Source organism: Macaca fascicularis, chromosome 4, assembly GCF_037993035.2.
Source record: "Macaca fascicularis isolate 582-1 chromosome 4, T2T-MFA8v1.1".
NCBI classification, from domain to species: Eukaryota; Metazoa; Chordata; class Mammalia; order Primates; family Cercopithecidae; genus Macaca; species Macaca fascicularis.
Genome location: NC_088378.1, coordinates 66,238,411 through 66,257,600, shown reverse-complemented (window position 1 = coordinate 66,257,600; position 19,190 = coordinate 66,238,411). Strand labels below are relative to the sequence as shown.

Genomic DNA, 19,190 nt, shown 5'->3' with positions numbered 1-19,190 from the left:
AGAAAAAAAAATCTGTAATGAATATGTATGGACTTTTTTCCTTGTTATTATTCTCAAAACAATACATAGCATTTACATTGTATTAGGTATTATAATCAATGTGCATAGGTTATATGCAAATACTATACCATTTTATATCAGGGACTTGAGCATCCATGGATTTTGTATCTGTGGGAGGTTCTGAAACCAATTCCCATGGATACTGAGATACAGGTATATTTCTAAATAACCCATGGATCAATAAGAACTTATGAGAAAAATTAGAAAATGTTTTGGCCTGAATGAACATGAAAACTCAATATATTAGACTTTATGGAATGCAGCAAAAGCAATGCTTAGAGGAAGGTTTTTAGCATTTAACGCCTGTGATAGTAGAAATATCTCAAAACAATAATCTAAGTTTCTATGTTAAGAAACTAGGAAAAGAATAAATCAAACTCAAACCAAGCTGATGGAGAGAAATGATAAAAGAGCAGAAAACAATACAACAGAAAAGAGAAAAATAAAAATCAATAAAACCAAAGAAAAGAGAGAGATGACAATGATCAAAATCAGAAATGAAGGAGTATATATCGTTACAGACCTAACATCTTTAAAAGTACAAAGAGATACTATGAGCAACTCTAAAACTATACCCAACAACTTATATGAAATAAATAAATTCCCTTAAAGACCCAAGCTACCAAAGCTCACTAAAGAAGAGACAGCCTGAATAGTCCTATACCTATTAAGGAAATTAAATTCATAGTTAAAGCCTTCCCACAAAGAACACTCCAGGTCCAGATGATTTCAGTGGTGAATTCTATCAAACATGTATAGAACAATATCAATTCTATATAATCTCTTCCAGAATATAAAAAAGGAGGGAATAGTTCCAAACTCATCCTATAAGACTAGCATTGCCCTGATACTAAAACGAGACAAAGAAAATTACAAGAAAACTATAGACCAATAACCATCGTGAACCAAATCCTCAACCAAATATTATTAGCAAATTTAATCCAGTAATACATAAGAAGAATGTGTCACCATAGAGTGCATGTAAGGCTGGTTCAGCAGTGGAAAGCTGATGAATATGATTTACTGTATTAATAGCAGAAGAAAAGCCATACAATCACTCGATGGGTACACAAAATACATGGGACAAAATTCAGCAACTATTCATGAACAAAAACTTTCAGCAACCTAGAAATAGAAGGGAAATTCCTTAACTTGATAAAAGCACATCTAACAAAAAACCTACAGCTAATACATACTTAATGGTGAAAGACTGAATGCTTTGCCCCTAAGATAAGGAATAAGCCAAAGATGACTGTTCTCACTATTTCTATTCAACAGCATACAGGGAGTCCTAGCAAGTGCAATAAGGCGAAAACAGAAATAGAAGGCCCATGGATTGGGAAAGATGAAATAAAACTCTGTATTCCAAGCTGACATGATTGTCTACATTAAAAAAGAAAAGAGAAAAAAACCAAAGCATCCATACCCACAAAAAAAGCTCCTGGAACTACTGAGTTTAGCAAGGCCACAGATAAAAGGTGCATATAAAAAAATCAATTGTATCTCTATATGCAATACATAACTAGAAAACAAATAGTACCATTTACAATACAACTCTCCAATGAAATTCTTACACATAAATTTTTTGTTTTTTTGAGACAAAGTCTAACTCTGTCACCCAGGCTGGAATGCAGTGGCGTGATCCCGGCTCACTGCAACCTCCACCTCCCGGATTCAAGCAATTCTCCTGCCTCAGCCTCCTGAGTAGCTGGGACTACAGGTGCACACCACCACGCCTGGCTAATTTTTTTTTTTCCAGTAGAGATGGGGTTTCACCACGTTGGCCAGGTTGGTCTCAAACTCCTGACCTCAGGTGATCCACCCGCCTCAGCCTCCCAAAGTGCTGAGATTACAGCTGTGAGCCACTGTGCCTGGCCTGAAATTCTTACATATAAATCTAACAAAATATATGCAGAATCTGTATGTTGAAGACTCCAAAGCCCTAATGAAAATAAAATATGATATATTTATATATGGAGAAGATGAGATATCAAGATGTGAAAATTGTTCCATAGAATCAACGCGGTTCCAATAAAAATTCCAGCATGATTATAAATATCTACAAACTGACATTTAAATTTACAAGGAAAGGAAAAGAAAAAGAATAGCCAAAACAGTGTTGTAAAGGAACCAAGTTGGAGGATTCACGCTACCTGATTTAAAGACTTACCATAAAGCTACACAAGTCAAGACAGTGCAGGACTGGAGAAAGGGATGGACACATAAATCAATGGAACAGAACAGAATCCAGAAATAAACCCACAAATACAATCAACTGATTTTTTTCTTTTACAAACATCATTCTAATAAATGTAAAACAGATCTGTCTTTCCAAAAGATGGTGTGAGACCCACTGAATATCCTGATGAAAAAAAAAAAAAGCACTACCTCTACCGCACTGCACACCTTATATAAAAATAACCTCAAAATGTATCAAAGACCTAAATGAAAAGCCTAAAACTACAAAACCTTTAGAAGAAAATGTTGTGAATTGATCTTAGCCATGACACCTCAAGCACAGTCCATGAAAGAAAAAACTGATACAGTGAACTTCATTAAAGTTAAAAGCCTTTGTTATGCAAAAGACACTGTTAAGAAAATAATAAGGCTAGTGTGGTAGCTCCTGCCTCTAATCCCAACACTTTGGGAGGCTGAAGTGGGTGGATCGCTTGAGCTCAGGACTTCGAGACCAGCCTACGCAACAGGGTGAAAACCCTGTCTCTACCAAAAATACAAAAAATTCACAAGAAGTGTTGATGAGAGCCTGCAGTCCCCTAGTTACTCAGGAGGCTGAGGCTGGAAGACTGCTTGAGCCCGGGAGGTCAAGGTCAAGGTTGTAGTGAGCTGAGATGGTTGACATTGCATTCCAGCCTGGGCGACCAGAGTGAGACCCTGTCTCAAAAAAAAAAAAAAAAAAAAAAAAAAAAAAGAAAGAAAAAGAAAATGACAAGCCAAGCCACAGCTGCGACAAGTTATTTGCAAATCACTTATCTAACAAAGAACTTGTTTCTAGAATATATACATATTTTTAAAAATCTCAGGATTCAACAACAAGAAAACAGACTGATACAAAATGAGCACAAGATGTGAACAGACGCTTCAGCACCGAAGACCTACAGATGGGAAATAAGCACATGAAGAGATGCTCGGCCCCACTCGCCATCAGGAAATGCAAATCAAAACCACGCTGAGATCCCACTGCATACCTATCGGACTGGTTAAAACGAGGAAAACCGGACACTATCAAGTGCAGGTAGGGATGTGGAACTACTGATACTCTCATATATTGCTGGTGAGGATTCCAAATTGGTATAGCCTCTTTGAAAAACAGTCGGGCAATTTCTTAAACATTAAACATATACTTGCCAAATGACCCAGTCATTTTACTCTTATTTACCCAAGAGGAATGAAAACTTATGTTCATGCAAAAACCTGTTTGCAAATGTTTATGGCAGCTTTATTCATAATTGCCAAAAGCTGGAAACCCAAATGTCCTTCAATGAGTGAATGGATAAACAAGCTATGGTATATCTAAACACTGGAATACTATTGGCCTCAAAAGGAACAAACTATTGACACAACAAAATGAATGAATTGCAAATGCGTTATGCTAAATGAAAGCAGTCAGACTCGAAAGACTATACACTGCATGCTTCCATTTATAATGACATTCTAGAAAACACAAAATTATGAACACAAAGAACACATCAGCTGTTGCCATGGTTAGGACTAGGGGGATGGGCAGCACGAGGGAACCTGGGGAGGTGACGGAGCTGTTCTGTATCATGAAATCTAGTGGTGGTTGCAAGACTGCAGTGGTAGCTGTCAAAACTCAGAACTCTACACCAAAAAGAATGAATTTACTGTACCTAAATTTAAAAGTAAAATTTAAAAAATGAAACCTGAACTTTCCTTTAGAAACTACGAGTATAAGTCAGGCAATGGTGGCGTGCACCTATAATCCCAGCTACTTGGGAGGCTGAGGTGGGAGGATCACTTGAGTCCAGGAGGTCAAGGCTGCAGTGAGCTATGACTGCCACTGCACTCCAGGCTGGGTAACAGAGCAAGACCCTGTCTCCAAAAATAAATAAATAATAGATAGTATTATGCACCTATATATCAAAAACTTTTATTACCTAAAAAGTGGATTTGAACAGAACAATGAGTCTAGACACTGTCAGTGTACTACAGCATTGCAAACTTTGCATTTACTAGCAGTAGATTAAGCAGAAGCAAAGCCTTGTAACTTGGAAAAACGATAATCCACCTCCTGGCCAGAAAGCCAGCCTGGACCTGGGATAAGATGAACCTCCCATTACGGCCAGGTGAGTTATACCCAGAGTTCATTATCCAATCATTGGTTGAAATTTAGAGATTCTTATTTTATTGAAAAATTACTCTTGTGAAAATTTTTCTGACACAGCTGGTTTCTCTTTAAGCTTATGACTTCAGATGTTATTTTACGTTTGGTAGAATTTTCAGACCAAGTTGCAAAGAATTAGAAAGAAGGAGGAACTTTTATTTCTCTGTTTTCCATGAACCTTACTAAGGTTTTCAATAAGTATATGAATGTATCAGTTTGGTCCCAGGAGTAAAATCATATTCATTCAATATTATTTCCATAAAAAAATCTCTAAACAAATACAGAAATGTTAACTGTACACTTTTTCATGGATTAATTATCGAGTCCACAGGAATATCACAGCATCACCTACTAAGCATTCCTTTTTCTTTTCTTCTGTAGTTAAGTGAGAGGAGAGCTCTCATATAATAATGATCTATGGGCATCCCAGGCAGGAGGCAAACAAGTGAGAGGGGGGAAATAGAGCCCTTCTGTGCTGTTTGGCTTCCTTGGCTCATATCCCAGTTAGTGAATCAAAGCTAAACTTTCTTCACACCGAGGGGCTGCTGCTTGCTCGCTTTTCTATGACATTCCCCTCCCTGGCTGCACGCCTGAACTTACTTTTTTTAAACAAATCTTAGTATGGAAGGAGAACCGTGACTCTCTGAAGCTTTACAAGAGTACTGAATTATTCAGAATAAACAATGTATTACAATCTAAAAGATACGAGAATTTCTTACAAGCCTGAAACAGGCCATTAACCCATGTATTTAAACACCACGGAGCACACGCTGTGCTAACCAAGTTGATAAAGGACAGTACAAAATTCAAGGAAATAGACTATAATTTTAAATGGCAGAACTGAAGTTTTCATGGAAAGAAATCTGTATTTTTAAAGAGAAAGCTGTGATTGAAAGCAATAAGGACGACAAAAAGGAGGTATAGGGAGTGTCTGAACTGGGTTAGAAGTAGGGGTGCGGTCAGTGCCTCTGGGCGGAAGGCAGCAGCAGCCCGGCCCTCTGGCTGTCACTCCATGGCCCCAGCATCACGAGGCACCACTCAAGTGTCACCCAGGGGACTGTGGGGATGTGTTTATCTACCCAGCAGTGCAGCCCCATTTTCAATTTTCCTATGACAATTTGAAATTTTTGAAATGTTTTCCAAAAAAATCAAAATCAAAACTTTTAAAACAAAACTTTCCATCTCCACAAAACACTTCAGGGAAAAACAAACATAAAACAAAGTAAAATATAAAGTAATGTTTTAAGGAGAATAATTTACTCATTGTATGAATACTAATTCTAGGGGAAGATTTAGTCAGTCCACATCTTAACATAAACAGAGTAAGCTGTGGGATCAGGTTCACATTCCTTTTTCGACAATAGAGAGGGGAACCTGTTTAATGTTTGGATTTCCATTTCCTCATACATAAAGTGAAGATGAAAATGACTATCTGTGAGGACAGATGAGAGGCACTTGGGAAGTGTCCAGGCAGGCACACGTGGGACTCCACGGGGATGCTGACATGTCTCCATCTGGCACTGCCACCTGGCTGTGAAGAGTCGCAGGCCCTCTCTGAACTGTTTGACTCTTGCGAATGCAGTGAGAATTCCACCGCCTCTGGTCTTCCCTGACCTTTGGGAAAGAACCCTTCCTTCACCCCTCCATGTTGCTTCTCCATGGGTTCAGGTGAGCCTCTCGGCGTCTCCTTCACATCTCTTTCAGGCCTCCTGGCTCTGACCTTTGAAGACCTCCTCTCACTCTCAATCCACTCCTTTCTATTTTCACTAGTTCATGTATATGAACATTTCTAGCAATATACTAAACTCTGCCTAACCTTTAAGTCCATTTCTTCACAAACTTTATTATTTTATTTATTTATTTATTTATTTACTTATTTATTTATTTATTTATTTTTTGAGACAGAGTCTCGCTCTGTCGCCTGGGCTGGAGTGCAGTGGTGTGATCTCAGCTCATCGCAACCTCTGCCTCCTGGGTTTACGCCATTCTCCTGCCTCAGCCTCCCCAGGAGCTGGGACTACAGGCGCCTACCACCTCACCCGGCTGATTTTTTAGTAGAAACGGGGTTTCACCGTGTTAGCCAGGATGGTCTCCATCTCCTGACCTCGTGATTCGCCCGCCTCGGCCTCCCAAAGTGCTGGGATTACAAGCGCGAGCCACCGTGCCCGGCCCACGACCTTTATTTTGACACACACATGCTGAGTCCCTGAGTGCCTACACAGAGTAGCAGAGTCTATGCTAGGCTGGAGATTAAAAACAAAAACCATTCCCAGACACAAAAACAAACCTTTCTACCTGCATACTTACAAGGTGCTCTAGTAACACCATGGGTTATTTACCAAGATATTCTTGGGGGTGGGGGAGAGGAGGGAATGTGGCACTTAAAAAACAAGAGAAGGCAGAAGGTAGTAATCAAAATAAATAGAAAATGGCACTTTTAAAAAACAAGAAAAGGGAGAGGGTAATAATCAAAGCAAGCAGAAAACCGGGCAGCTTCTTCCTTCGTTAACACTTAGCAGTTCTGTGGCTTCTCCGTCCAGTGCTCACTGATCTAATGAAATAACGCAGCTCATCTGCATAACCTGTTTGCATCATGTGGGTCATATGTTTTTGTTTCCATTTTAGGCTATCTGAATCATTTGTTTTTTCAGGTGTCATTTTTCACATATTTTAAATGTACACATTTCTTTTGGAGAAAGAGTACAGCAATGAAGGCAATGACTCTGCTGGAATTCAACACACATACCAAGACCAGTGATTTGTACATTAAACGTTCTTGTTAGATGTTTAGGCAACTTCCAGATACATGTACAACATGCTATGGTTCTCTCTTCATAGCTGTATTTAATTACTGTTCCCAACTCCTGCCTCCTGCTGCTCTACAGGATGGAAAACGCCATCACTGACTTATAGGAGGATAATCTGACTTGAGTCTTTTTATTTATCATGCTGGGTTTAGCATTAAACACACTCACCTGTGACTTGCTTGTCTGGAAGAGAAGGGATTGGAATGGCTGACCCAAACTTAACCAGGAGACGCTCATATAACCAGTCAAAGTGCTTATACCTGTGGTTTACAGATCGATTAGTGTTCTACAAAATAAGCGGAAGAGAAAAGGTTACCAATGCCAACTCTAGAAAATGAAGAAAAAAGCAAGCTGCGATCAGTGATCCACACGATTCTGCTTTTGATAACGTGGATACTTACAGTGGGTGTTAGCTGATATTCAATGTAGCTCTTCAGACCATACATTTTGGAGCCTTTCCTGGGATCTGCTACCACACAGTCAAATGTAGAGGTAGGATAAACCCACATTGGGCCATAATCTCCAACCTATGCAATGTTCCAGAAATAAGTAATTTTGTTACATGGAAAAATAATAAATATAATTGATGTGAGTCAGCAAGTCATTCTTTTCAGAATGAGAAGTCCTTTGGAGGGTCATTCTTGTTCCTCTTTGAAAGGTACATATATGGTTCAATGGTTTCTGTTCCTGTTAGATACTATGTTTAAAGAACGCACCTGTGGGAAACCCTTCTGCTCCCATGTGGGTAGCTCAGCCCACGGAGAGGAGACACCAGCTTCCCTCTCCTGAGGAGAGTGCTAGTTACAAAACAATGTTTCTTTATAGTCTAGCTGTCTCAAGCTACATGTGATGAAGGACTAGTTTTTAAAAATTTCCAATAATAGTTTGGTGAAATATAACATCATACATTTTGATTTTTCAACAATACCAAATTGTCCTCAAGTTTTCTAAATATTCTCATGTTCCATACCAATCTCATGGTGGATCAGGAACAAGCAGTTTTCAGATGGGCCACTGGTCTAGTAGCATTGCTGTGGCTCAGAGAAGCGATTAGTCAGATTGGCCAGAGATGATGGCCAGTTTTACTACTAGTGGCAGGGTGAGGGGAGGGGGAGGTACTATGTCTTAAAAGCAAGAACCAGACTTGCTGTTTTTCCGTGGGCTGCTGTGCCTAAGCACAGTGGGCTGGCTCACTTCCAACCCCCCAGGTATCACGTCCACCTGGGCAAGGCTTGCCCGAAGAGGGTAGGCCTCCATTCCTTTCCCACTGGCCTTCTCTTCTATCTGTGACTAGGGGCACAAGTTCACAAATTCAGGCGAGGCTTACACTAGCTCACTGGGGTTTTAGCTGTGGTGGGAGGTGAGGAAGGGAAATCAGCTAAGTTCTATGTGGGGGTGTAGAGACCACGTGTGTAAGTTTTGAGCCTGAGAATCATTTCTGCTAGGCATTGCTAGGTGACAATAGGTCTGCTGTCCCAAACCTGGTGTTTTCAACTTATTTAAGCATCCAAGGCCATGGGGGCAGCTGCAGAGGAACCTGGATGCTGGAGCTCATGTACAGGCTCCTGAAATCACTCCCTGAGCCACCAACAGTCTCAAGTTGGTTCTGCCTCATTCATTTCATAAACTTCGACCACAATGACAGACTCCAGAGATTCAGACCGTAGGACAGTACCTCTTATGAAAACATATTGCAGAGCAATAGAAGTCCTTATTATACTGAGAATGTTATCTATCTTCTTGGCTTAACAACGAAAAATAATTGAGTTACAATCCAAGACAAGAATGAAAAGCAAACACACGGACTGTAAAAAGACCCACTGTTCAGGAAGCGGGTTCACTCAGAGATCCATCCAGAGACTCAAGGAGAATGAAATAATTCATGAACAGGTTTTACTCTTGCAGATTTGAAAAAGTACAGTAAGAAAGTAAAAAGAAAGTGAGAAAAATCACACAGATTGCGCTGAAGGAAGAGAGATTTGTTCAGGCTGAGACCTCAGAGAGGCAAGGCCAGACAGACATAAAAAGGAAAAAAAAGTATACCCAGTCCTAGTTTTTTTTTTTTTTTTTTTTTAAGTGGAAGATGGGAAAAGCGGATTGGGATATTTAAGTCCAGAGTCTGTTAGGTCAGGAAGGTGCCCTACTGTAAGGATAGGAGCAGTTTAAAAAGAGACTAAAATCTCTGAGAACAAATTAATATAACGCCCGCAGAGAGGGCCCAGATCCAAGAAACTACCCGAAAGGTGCAGAGGAGATGACTTTCGGGGGCTCCCTCAGTGAGTGGGCTGAGAGCGGCAACTGCGCTTGGGTAGTGCCCAATTTCATGGGTCTCTGTTTCATGAGAAGGCAAGGTTACGGCACTTTTAGAGCAAAGAGTTAGTCTTTGCTTTCTCTGGGCCTCCTGAAGATGCGGTGGCTTTCCCCAGCTTCTTCCATGTATGGACGCCCACACAGGCAGACCCGCCTACTGGCTGCATGGGTCCAGTTCTACCTAAAACTTGCGGGTCAATGAAAGGGTGGAACTCTTAACTCTGTACCACCACTGCACGCTTGGGACAAAGTCCCCTTTAAGAATCTGAGGCAGGCCGGCTGCGGGGGCTCATGCCTGTAATCCCAGCACTTTGGGAGGCCGATGCAGGTGGATCACAAGGTCAGGAGTTCAAGACCAGCCTGGCCAATATGGTGAAACCCCATCTCTACTAAAAAATACAAAAAGAATTAGCCAGACGTGGTGGCTTATGCCTATAATCCCAGCTACTTGGGAGGCTGAGGCAGGAGAATTGCTTGAACCCGTGAGGCAGAGGTTGCAGTGAACCAAGATCGCGCCACTGCACTCCAGCCTGGGTGACAGAGTGAGACTCTGTCTTAAAAACAAACAAACAAACAAACAAAAAACAAAAAAACAAAACTGAGGCAGAGCTGTGTGCTCTTGATTTTGAGGAGTGTTAAATCTCATGAAAAGAATAATGGTACATGTTCACTTATTTAAGCCCAGAGAAAACAGGAAAAAAATCTTTAATATAACTACTCAGAAGTTAATTACCCCAAATTTGCTTTGAGGGAAAAAGCATAAAAAGGGCTCTTGGTTACAGCTCTTCAGTCTGGAGGCTTCCAGGGTTTAGAGTTTTTCAAACATGCAGGCACAATTAAAGAATCTAATACTATTCCTGCAATTTTATCAAGTCTCCAAAGATTACAGAATAAGACCAGATGTTTCCTCATCCTTGATTGAGTCCAGGGTGAGAACACTCAAGACTTCAGGTTCCCAATCTGATTGTTACAGGGTTAAGTCAACAGGATCAGAAGAGAGCTATACTTCTCTTTTCCAGAATTTCATTTGGGAATCTACAACTAAATATCACCTAGACAGAAAATCTATCACCAATGAAAATGTGGAATGAAACCAAAGGGCTTGTGTCACGTTATGCGATGACCAAGTAATTCTAAGACAGATATTCTTAATGATGTCCTTAACTCCCAGCTTTTATTTGGTAGCTCCGTATCTCGATTTGACAGCTGGCTTACTGGAAAAAACACTATTACCAATATATCTGAAAGGGCACCTTATTCTGATAACAAACATGTACTTTACAAGGGAAGAAACAAATATTTGAATTGAGTTCATCAGTGAAACATATAGGGCTGACAGAAAAACAGTATGTAAAATACACTTCAAGACATTTTAGAAAAAAATGATCAAAATAGTACGTTTTATGAGTGTTTGTTCAATACTAAAGGTCTGAAAGATAAAGAATAAACAATATAATGACAGGCATTAATTTGTGTTAATTATCTTCAGTACTCCTACAACACTAACACATATTATCTGTTATTTGGGACATTAAATATATTTAAAAATACTTTCCAAAAGATGAATAACTCGCTTAGCTTTAAGGTACAGTGTTAAGAGTTTAATCAGAAAGAAAGCAAACAAAAACAAACAAACTTACAATGATGGGAATTTTCTCTTTGGGTTTTGCTAGTTGTTTGGCCAACAAATACTGTTCCGTGCCAGGTTTTGCAAATCCAGGAAATCTAATCATGAATACAAAGGTTCGTCAATCTTAAGTCTTTCCTTGTAAGAATTTTACAACTCTCGTCCACATTTACTGAATTTACCAATTTTAACCTTGTCCTGTCTTTCGGGTGCACTACAACTAGGAAACTGTGGTAAACGAAACCTAATGTAATCAGATTGTTCAATGGCCAATTAGGCATTTAATTAAGCTTGATCTGGTAAGGAGAACAGTTTGACTCCAGAAGGTGTGATGTTTACGGGCACTCTATTTGCTTGACCATGTCTGAAACATTCCATCACCCCACAGAGTGAAGGGCAGACCTGAAAAAATGCCCCCTAGTCCCCTGGGGCAGTGAGTAGTGGGCATGCCAATCTGAGCTGGCCACAGGGGGCAACAGCCACGTGCTGGCATTTCTACATCCAAATTAAAGTTGCCTTTCAACAAGCTCACTCCAGAGGCCACAACTGTCCCAAAGAGGCTGTCCTGCTCATCAGTGTATGTGCTTGTTTCTTTTGGAATTGCCTTCAGAAGCAGTTCATGACAGTGGAAAACAAGTCTCCTTGGTAAAGAGACCCAAAGTATAATCAATAAATTTGGCTTTGGGGTGGGGGTGAGGGGGGAGGTCACTTAAGACCCAAAAACTTAAATAAACTTGACTACTTCCAGAAATCAAATCTACAGCCAAAGGATATTTCCAAAATTGGAGAACAGCTAGAACACAGCCATCTAAAAAGTGCTACTGAAAAAGACAAGATTAATTTGGGTTTTAGAATTTTTCTTTCAGTAAACAGAAGGAAGTAAAATATCTACAGTGGGAAAAGGAATCTTATTTCTACGAAGTTCCAGTCGCATTGCTACTTTCATTCATGTGCCAAGCTGAAGGCCAGTGTGATACTCTCAGTGGCCCATGTCTTCTTTTCCTGCATTCTCGACCGACTTCCCTTGAGTCTCCTTTCTCTAGACATTCCTTTAAAACACAGCTTATACAAGAGACCAGAGGTGTCCTGCAGCTGGATGGCGTGGGGTTTGAATTCTGACTCCAACACTTCGGTAGCCTTAGGGGCTGAAATCTTGTGGAAGAATGAGACCAGAATGACCTACCTTCAAAGGTGGTAAGGGAATTAAAGATTTATGTAAAGAGCCTAGCATGTACTCAGTACATTTCAGTCACTGGCGATTAAGTCATCCCCTCTTTGGAAGTACTCCCTGCAGCCTCAGGCAGAGTCTTCCTCGGCATTTTGAGCATATTTTGTGATTCCATTCATCACATCTGATTGCCGCTATCCATTTACCTATTACAGCAGCCAGAGTGACTTAGAGGAAGCATCTGTGTTTTCAGGACCTGGAGGAGGTTTTGGAGCATACTGAATGCTTAACGAATTAACAGGCTAACCTGGAACACTTTTATTTATTAATTAATTTATTTTATTTATTTTTTTGAGATAGAGTCTCACTATGTCACCAGGATGGAATACAGTGGCACAATCTTGGCTCACCACAACCTCCACCTCCCTGGTTCAAGCGATTCTCCTGCCTCAGCCTCCCGAGTAGCTGGGACTACAGGCGTGCTTCTGTGGGGATTATATATCACGACAACTTGACTAGCTTGTAAACATTTCACTTTTTGGGCACTGTTACGGACCACAGAAAAATTTTTGAGGACAGCAATGTATTAATTATTTCAGCAGCATCAAGATGTCTTTTTTTTTTTTTTTTTGAGACAGAGTCTTTCTGTGTTGCCCAGGTTGGAGTGCAGTGGCGCCATCTTGGCTCACTGCAACCTCTGCCCCCCGGCTTCAAGCGATTTTCCTGCCTCAGCCTTCCAAGTAGCTAGGATTACAGGCACACCACCAAGCCTGGCTAATTTTTTTATTTTTGGTACAGACTGAGGTTTCACCATGTTGGCCAGGCTGGTCTCGAATTCCTGACCTCGTGATCTGCCTGCCTCAGCCTCCCAAGGTGCTGGGATTACAGGCATGAGCCACTGCACCCGGCCCAAGATGAATTCTTATAGTGCTCAAGTATATTTAATTTCGGATCTCCTTTTCTAGTATAAGATTTATGTTCCATGACTAGAATACAGCTGTCATATAAAATGGACTAATTGCTGAAAAAGTGTTAATACTTAAAAACAATTTTTATAATTGTTTTAAGTTTAAGTGACTCATTTATACATTAGTAGAGTTAAATACAAATACACCGGGTTTTAAACTGTTCACAGCACCACACAGAGACGGAGATGCCTCACAGGCACAGGTTCAAGTTAGGCCTGCGTTCCTGTGGTTTCAACCTGGAATGATATTTTAGAGCAGAAAGAATTCTTAAAGCCAACCTCCTTGCTTCCGAGATGAAGAAACTGAGATTCCAACAGGTCATGAAACTTGCCTAAGGTTATAAGCAAATCAGAGAGCAAGAGTGGAGCAGAGGAGAGCACCAAAAACTAGAGTCAGAGACCCCCCCAGGCATGAGGGAACCTCACTGATCAGCCATGAAAACATGGTTGTTCATTTTTCTCAGTCTCTGCTTCTTTTGTTTTCAAAATGGGGTTAATTTATATGAATTTTCAATATACTTGATATTCACATCTAAAGAACAGCTGACAATGATGCACATCACTACTGACCACGACTGAAAACTTCACATTTGACTCTGAAACAAGACACAGTTGACTAACAAGACAGAGAATTATTCATTTTATTATGCATGCAATTGAGCAGGAAAATATATAATGGAAGAAACTGGATTAAGAGGCAACAAAAGCGTGCAGTCAAAAGAGAACGCATTTAATCACCAAAGCTATTTAAATACACTTTGGAGTACTTGTAGGACTTATTAAACTACATCTAGACCTAGATCTTGATGTCTAAATATATGTCAAATGTTATGTTTTTAATTTTTCCAGACACAGATTAACATTCTTTGATATCTGCTTTCAATCATGGACTTGGAATATTGGGGAAAAGTATTAGTCATTTCATAAAATAAACTAAACATAACTGCTGGAAGAAGAGTACTTGAAAATTCTGATGGAAGTCATAAATTATTAATATATCTCCTTCAAGCTACACAGGCATAAACTACAGCCTTATTTAGGTCTCTCCAAAGAATCCTACTATGTCCACGGTCACCGGTGCCCACATGCTTTCCTGTTAAGTAGGGTATCTACAAGTACTGTTAAAAACCTTTTTTTTTTTTTTGGCTAGGTGCGGTGGCTTAAGCCTGTAATCCCAGCACTTTGGGAGGCAGAGGCGGGTGGATCACTTGAGACCAGGAGCTTGAGACCAGCCTGGCCAACGTGGTAAAACCTTGTCTCTACTAAAAATACAAAAATTAGCTGGGCGTGGTGGCATGCATTTGTAATCCCAGCTACTCAGGTAGCTGAGGCACAAGAATCGCTTGAACCGGGGAGGTGGGGGTTGCAGTAAGCCAAGATCGCAGCACTGCACTTCAGCCTGGGTGACAGAGGGAAACGCCTGTCTCAAAACAAGAAAACAAAACAAAATACAACACTTTTTTTTTGTTTTAAATCTAAGAGAAACCTAAGCTAAAACAAAGCTCCCGACCACGTTTTTAGGCGCAGGAGCTGAGAACACGGGCTTCGGCGCCTGAGGGCCTGGTTTCCTGACTGGAACACTCGGGTGCGTCTCTCTGGGCATCAGTTTGCCTGCAGTAAAACAGGGGTTTTATGTACCACAAAGGATACGAGGGCCACATGTAAATGATACAAACCACTCTGCACAATGTCTGGCACATGGCAAGTGATTAATAAAATAGTAAAACATAGGCCGGGCGCGGTGGCTCAAGCCTGTAATCCCAGCACTTTGGGAGGCCGAGGCGGGCGGATCACAAGGTCAGGAGATCGAGACCACAGTGAAACCCCGTCTCTACTAAAAATACAAAAAATTAGCCGGGCGCGGTGGCGGGCGCCTGTAGTCCCAGCTACTCAGGAGGCTGAGGCAGGAGAATGGCGTGAACCCAGGAGGCGGAGCTTGCAGTGAGCCGAGATCGCGCCACTGCACTCCAGCCTGGGCAACAGCGTGAGACTCCGTCTCAAAAAAAAATAAAAATAAAAATAAAAAAATAAATAAAATAAAATAGTAAAACATTTAAAACAGAGTTGCTATTATTACTTTTTTTTTAGCTTTCCTGTGACATTAGTAATGAAACCTTAATATGTCATAAACTGATAAAAGTAGAAGTAATGAAAACAATTGGGAAATCATCAAATAAAATAAATATTTCGCTTATTAACCTTGTAAAACAAAAATCTTTTTTTTTTTTTTAAGTAAGCTTCTCAGTTAAGATCCAAATAAAAATAACTGAATCATATCCAAAACTTAGGAGATCACTGGAAAGGGAAAAAGCCAGCTGCCTCTTTTTATGGTATATGCTTTGTATTACTGTTTACTTCTACTACGGCCCTGGTTCCCCAGCTCCCCTTTAAACTTACTTGTTAAGGGGAATTTTCATGGATGAGGAGCTGGCACGACTGTTTCCTCGCTGAGAGCCGCCTGCATCGGCTGATTCCGAATCCTTAAAGTAGGAAGAGGACTTGGGCCCGTCCCAGTCTTCATCCCAGTCATCATCATCACCAGTTGCTAGAGGTGAAAATGGAAGATCATCAGTTAAAAAAAAGAAAAAAGACCAAAACGAAAATGAAATTGTTTAATTTTCTGATAGTAACTACCTACTGGGCAAATCAATTTTTTTTTTGATGGAGAAAAGGGTATAATATAGGAGTATAATATGGATGTTAAGAGTAATGGCTTTGTAGTCAATTTTAAGGCTTGAATTATAGATCTTTTAGTGCAAAACACAAATCAGAAGCAATTTAAAAAGGGCTGTCAAATTAATTTTAATTTTTGACAAGGGCACCAAGATGACACAATAGAGAAAGGGCAGTCTTCGTAGTAAGTCGTGCTGGGAAAACCAGATATCTACATGCAAAAGAATAAAACTGGACCTTATCTTATACCACACACAAAAATCAACTTAAAATAGATTACAGACCTACATGGAAGACCTGAAACCACACAACTCCTAGAAGGAGACACAGGTGAAAAGCTCCTTGGCGCTGGCCTTGGCAATTGTGTTTTTGAATATTACACCAAAAACGCAGGCAACAAAGTCAAAAATAACAAGTGAGACTACAAGAAACTAAAAAGCTTCTGAACAGCAAAGGAAACAATCAAAATGAAAAGGTAGCCTATCAGCTGGAAGAAAATATTTGTGAGCCATGTATCTGATAACCTGTTAATATTCAAAACATACAAGGAACTCGCACAATAGCAAAAAAAAAAAAAAAAAAAAAAAAAAGAAAAAGAAAAAAAAACTCAATTAAAAAATGGACAAAGGACCCAAATAGACATTTTTCCAAAGAAGACCAAAAAAATGGCCAAGAGGTATATGAAAAGGCACTCAACATCACTAATCACTAGGGAAATGGAAATCAAAATCACAGTGAAATATCATGTCCCACTTCTTAGGATGGCTATTTTATTTTATTTATTTTATTTTAGAGACGGAGTTTCACTCTGTCACCCAGGCTGGAGTGCAGTGACGCGATCTCAGCTCACTGCAAGCTCGACCTCCCGGGTTCTCACCATTCTCCTGCCTCAGCCTCCCGAGTAGCTGGGATTACAGGTGCCTGCCACCACGCCTGGCTAAATTTTTTGTATTTTATAAAAATTTTGTATTTTATAATACGGGGTTTCACCGTATTAGCCAGGATGGTCTCAATCTCCTGACCTCGTGATCCTCCCACCTCAGGCCTCCCAAAGTGCTAGGATTACAGGTGTGAGCCACCGTGCCCGGCCTACTTATTTATTTTTTGAGACAGAGTCTCGCTTTGTCACTCAGGCTGGGGTGCAGTAGCATAATCTCAGCTCACTGCAACTTCCGCCTCCCAGGTTCAAGTGATTCTCATGCCTCAGCTTCCCGAGTAGTTGGGATTACAGGCACTCACCACCACGCCCGGCTAATTTTTGTATTTTTAGTAGAGATAGGGTTTCAACAATGCTGCCCAGGCTGGTCTTGAACTCCTGACCTCAGGTAATCCGCCCGCCTCAGGCTCCCAAAATGCTAAAATTACAGGCATGAGCCACTGCGCCTGACTGGATAGCTATTATTTAAAAACTCCAAAGATCATGAGTGTTGGTAAAGGTGTGAAGAAAAGGGAACCCTGGTACAATTTTGATGGAAATGTAAATTGGCACAGCTGCTATGGAAAACAGTATGGAGGCTTAAAAAATAAAACTATAACTAACATATGACCCAGCAACTCCTCCTCTCCTAGGTATATATGCCAAAGAAATGAGAGCAGTACCTTGTAGAGATACCTGCACGCCCATTTTCAATGCAGCATTATTTGCAATTGCCAAGATAGAGAATCATCCTAAGTGTCTGTCAATGGATGAAGGAATAAGGAAACTGTAGTATACACATAAAATGGAATATTATTCAGCCTTAAAAGGAAATCCTGCCATTTGTGACACCATGGATGAACCTGAAGGACAGTAGGCTAAAGGAAATAAGCCACACACACAAATAAAAATACCACGTGATCTTACCTACATGTGGAACTTTTAACAGGTCTTTAAAAAATCTAAAAAACTTATAGAAGCAGACAGTAGAAGGGTGGTTACCAGGGGCAGGGACAGGGGGAACTAGGGAGATGTAGGTCAAAGGTACAAAGTTGCAGTCATGTAGGATAGTCTAGAGATCTCATGTACAGCATGAGGGCTACAATTAATGATATTGCATTATATATGGGAAAGTTGCTGAGGGAGATTTTAGGTGCTCTTACCACATATACCCACTTGCACATACACATGCATGTGCACACACACACGTGCACACACACACTTAGGTAACCATGTGAAGTGAGGCATATGTTAAGCGCTTGACAGTAGTAATGATTTCACTATATACACGTATATTACATCACTCTGTACACCTTAAATATAGCTACATTTTTTTTTTTTTTTAGACGGAGCCTTGCTTTGTCGCCCAGGCTGGAATGCAGTGGTGCGATCTTGGCTCACTGCAAGCTCCACCTCCAGGGTTCACGCCATTCACCTGCCTCAGCCTCCCGAGTAGCTGGGACTACAGGCACCCGTCACCACGCCTGGTTAAATTTTTTTGTATTTTTAGTGAAGACAGGGTCTCACTGTGTTAGCCAGGATGGCCTCGATCTCCTGACCTCGTGGAATCTGCCCGCCTCGGCCTCCCAAAGTGCTGGGAATTACAGGTGTGAAAATACAGACAATTTTTTTAAAGGGCTGTCAGTCCAAGTCACTTCAGATAAATGCAGACTATAAGAATGTTAAGTGGTACACAGGAGAAAAGACTTCTAGAGGCCTAGACACTGATACATCTAGTCTTATACATTTACAAATAAGCAGAATACCCTTTAATTCTAGAGGCTTGGGGAGGACAAAAGGGACGACAGATCTTTGAAAAGCAGCTGTTTAACACTAACAATAAAGGGGAGAGAAGGGCAACGAGGGGGACATTAAAAAGACCGGGTTGGGGTATGGGAGAAAAAGGGAAAGAGAAAAAGATGAGAGTGAAGAACTAATTAAGCAGCATCAGTAGCTACTATTCTGACAATAACCCCCGTGTCAGATAAGGTGCTGTCGGCTCTCCCCCTCCTCCTTCTTCCCCCATTCTAATGGCCTGAGTATCCTTTAGTGTCAGACCCTAAGAGTGCCACTATGGAGAAGCTGAGAGACAAATGCCACATGGGAGAAGAACAAACTGTGAGAAGGATGTGGGCCAAGTGACCACAGAGCCAGACACCAGGAGTCTCTCAATGCTTCTATTCAGCCTACACCCCGGTCCTGCTGACAGGCAGCTCCTGTCCACAACTGCCAGTCTTGAGCCAGGACCTGCACCCTTCTTTAAGCTTACGAGTGAGGTCCTTGCTGTTTAGAACAGACA

At 40.8% G+C, this 19,190-nt stretch overlaps 1 protein-coding gene across 6 annotated transcripts in view; it reads right to left on the bottom strand.

The window, feature by feature from the left end:
* SNX9 (sorting nexin 9) overlaps positions 1-19,190 on the bottom strand; it is a 124,119-nt gene that overhangs the window by 28,331 nt on the left and 76,598 nt on the right. For all 6 annotated transcript variants that reach the window (XM_005552201.5, XM_045391333.3, XM_045391331.2 and 3 more), the window contains 4 exons: positions 15,700-15,847; positions 11,181-11,265; positions 7,632-7,757; positions 7,399-7,516 (listed from right to left, as the gene is read on the bottom strand). In XM_005552201.5, coding sequence (XP_005552258.1) covers positions 7,399-7,516; positions 7,632-7,757; positions 11,181-11,265; positions 15,700-15,847 — 477 coding nt within the window. The remainder of the gene's footprint in view (positions 1-7,398; positions 7,517-7,631; positions 7,758-11,180; positions 11,266-15,699; positions 15,848-19,190) is intronic.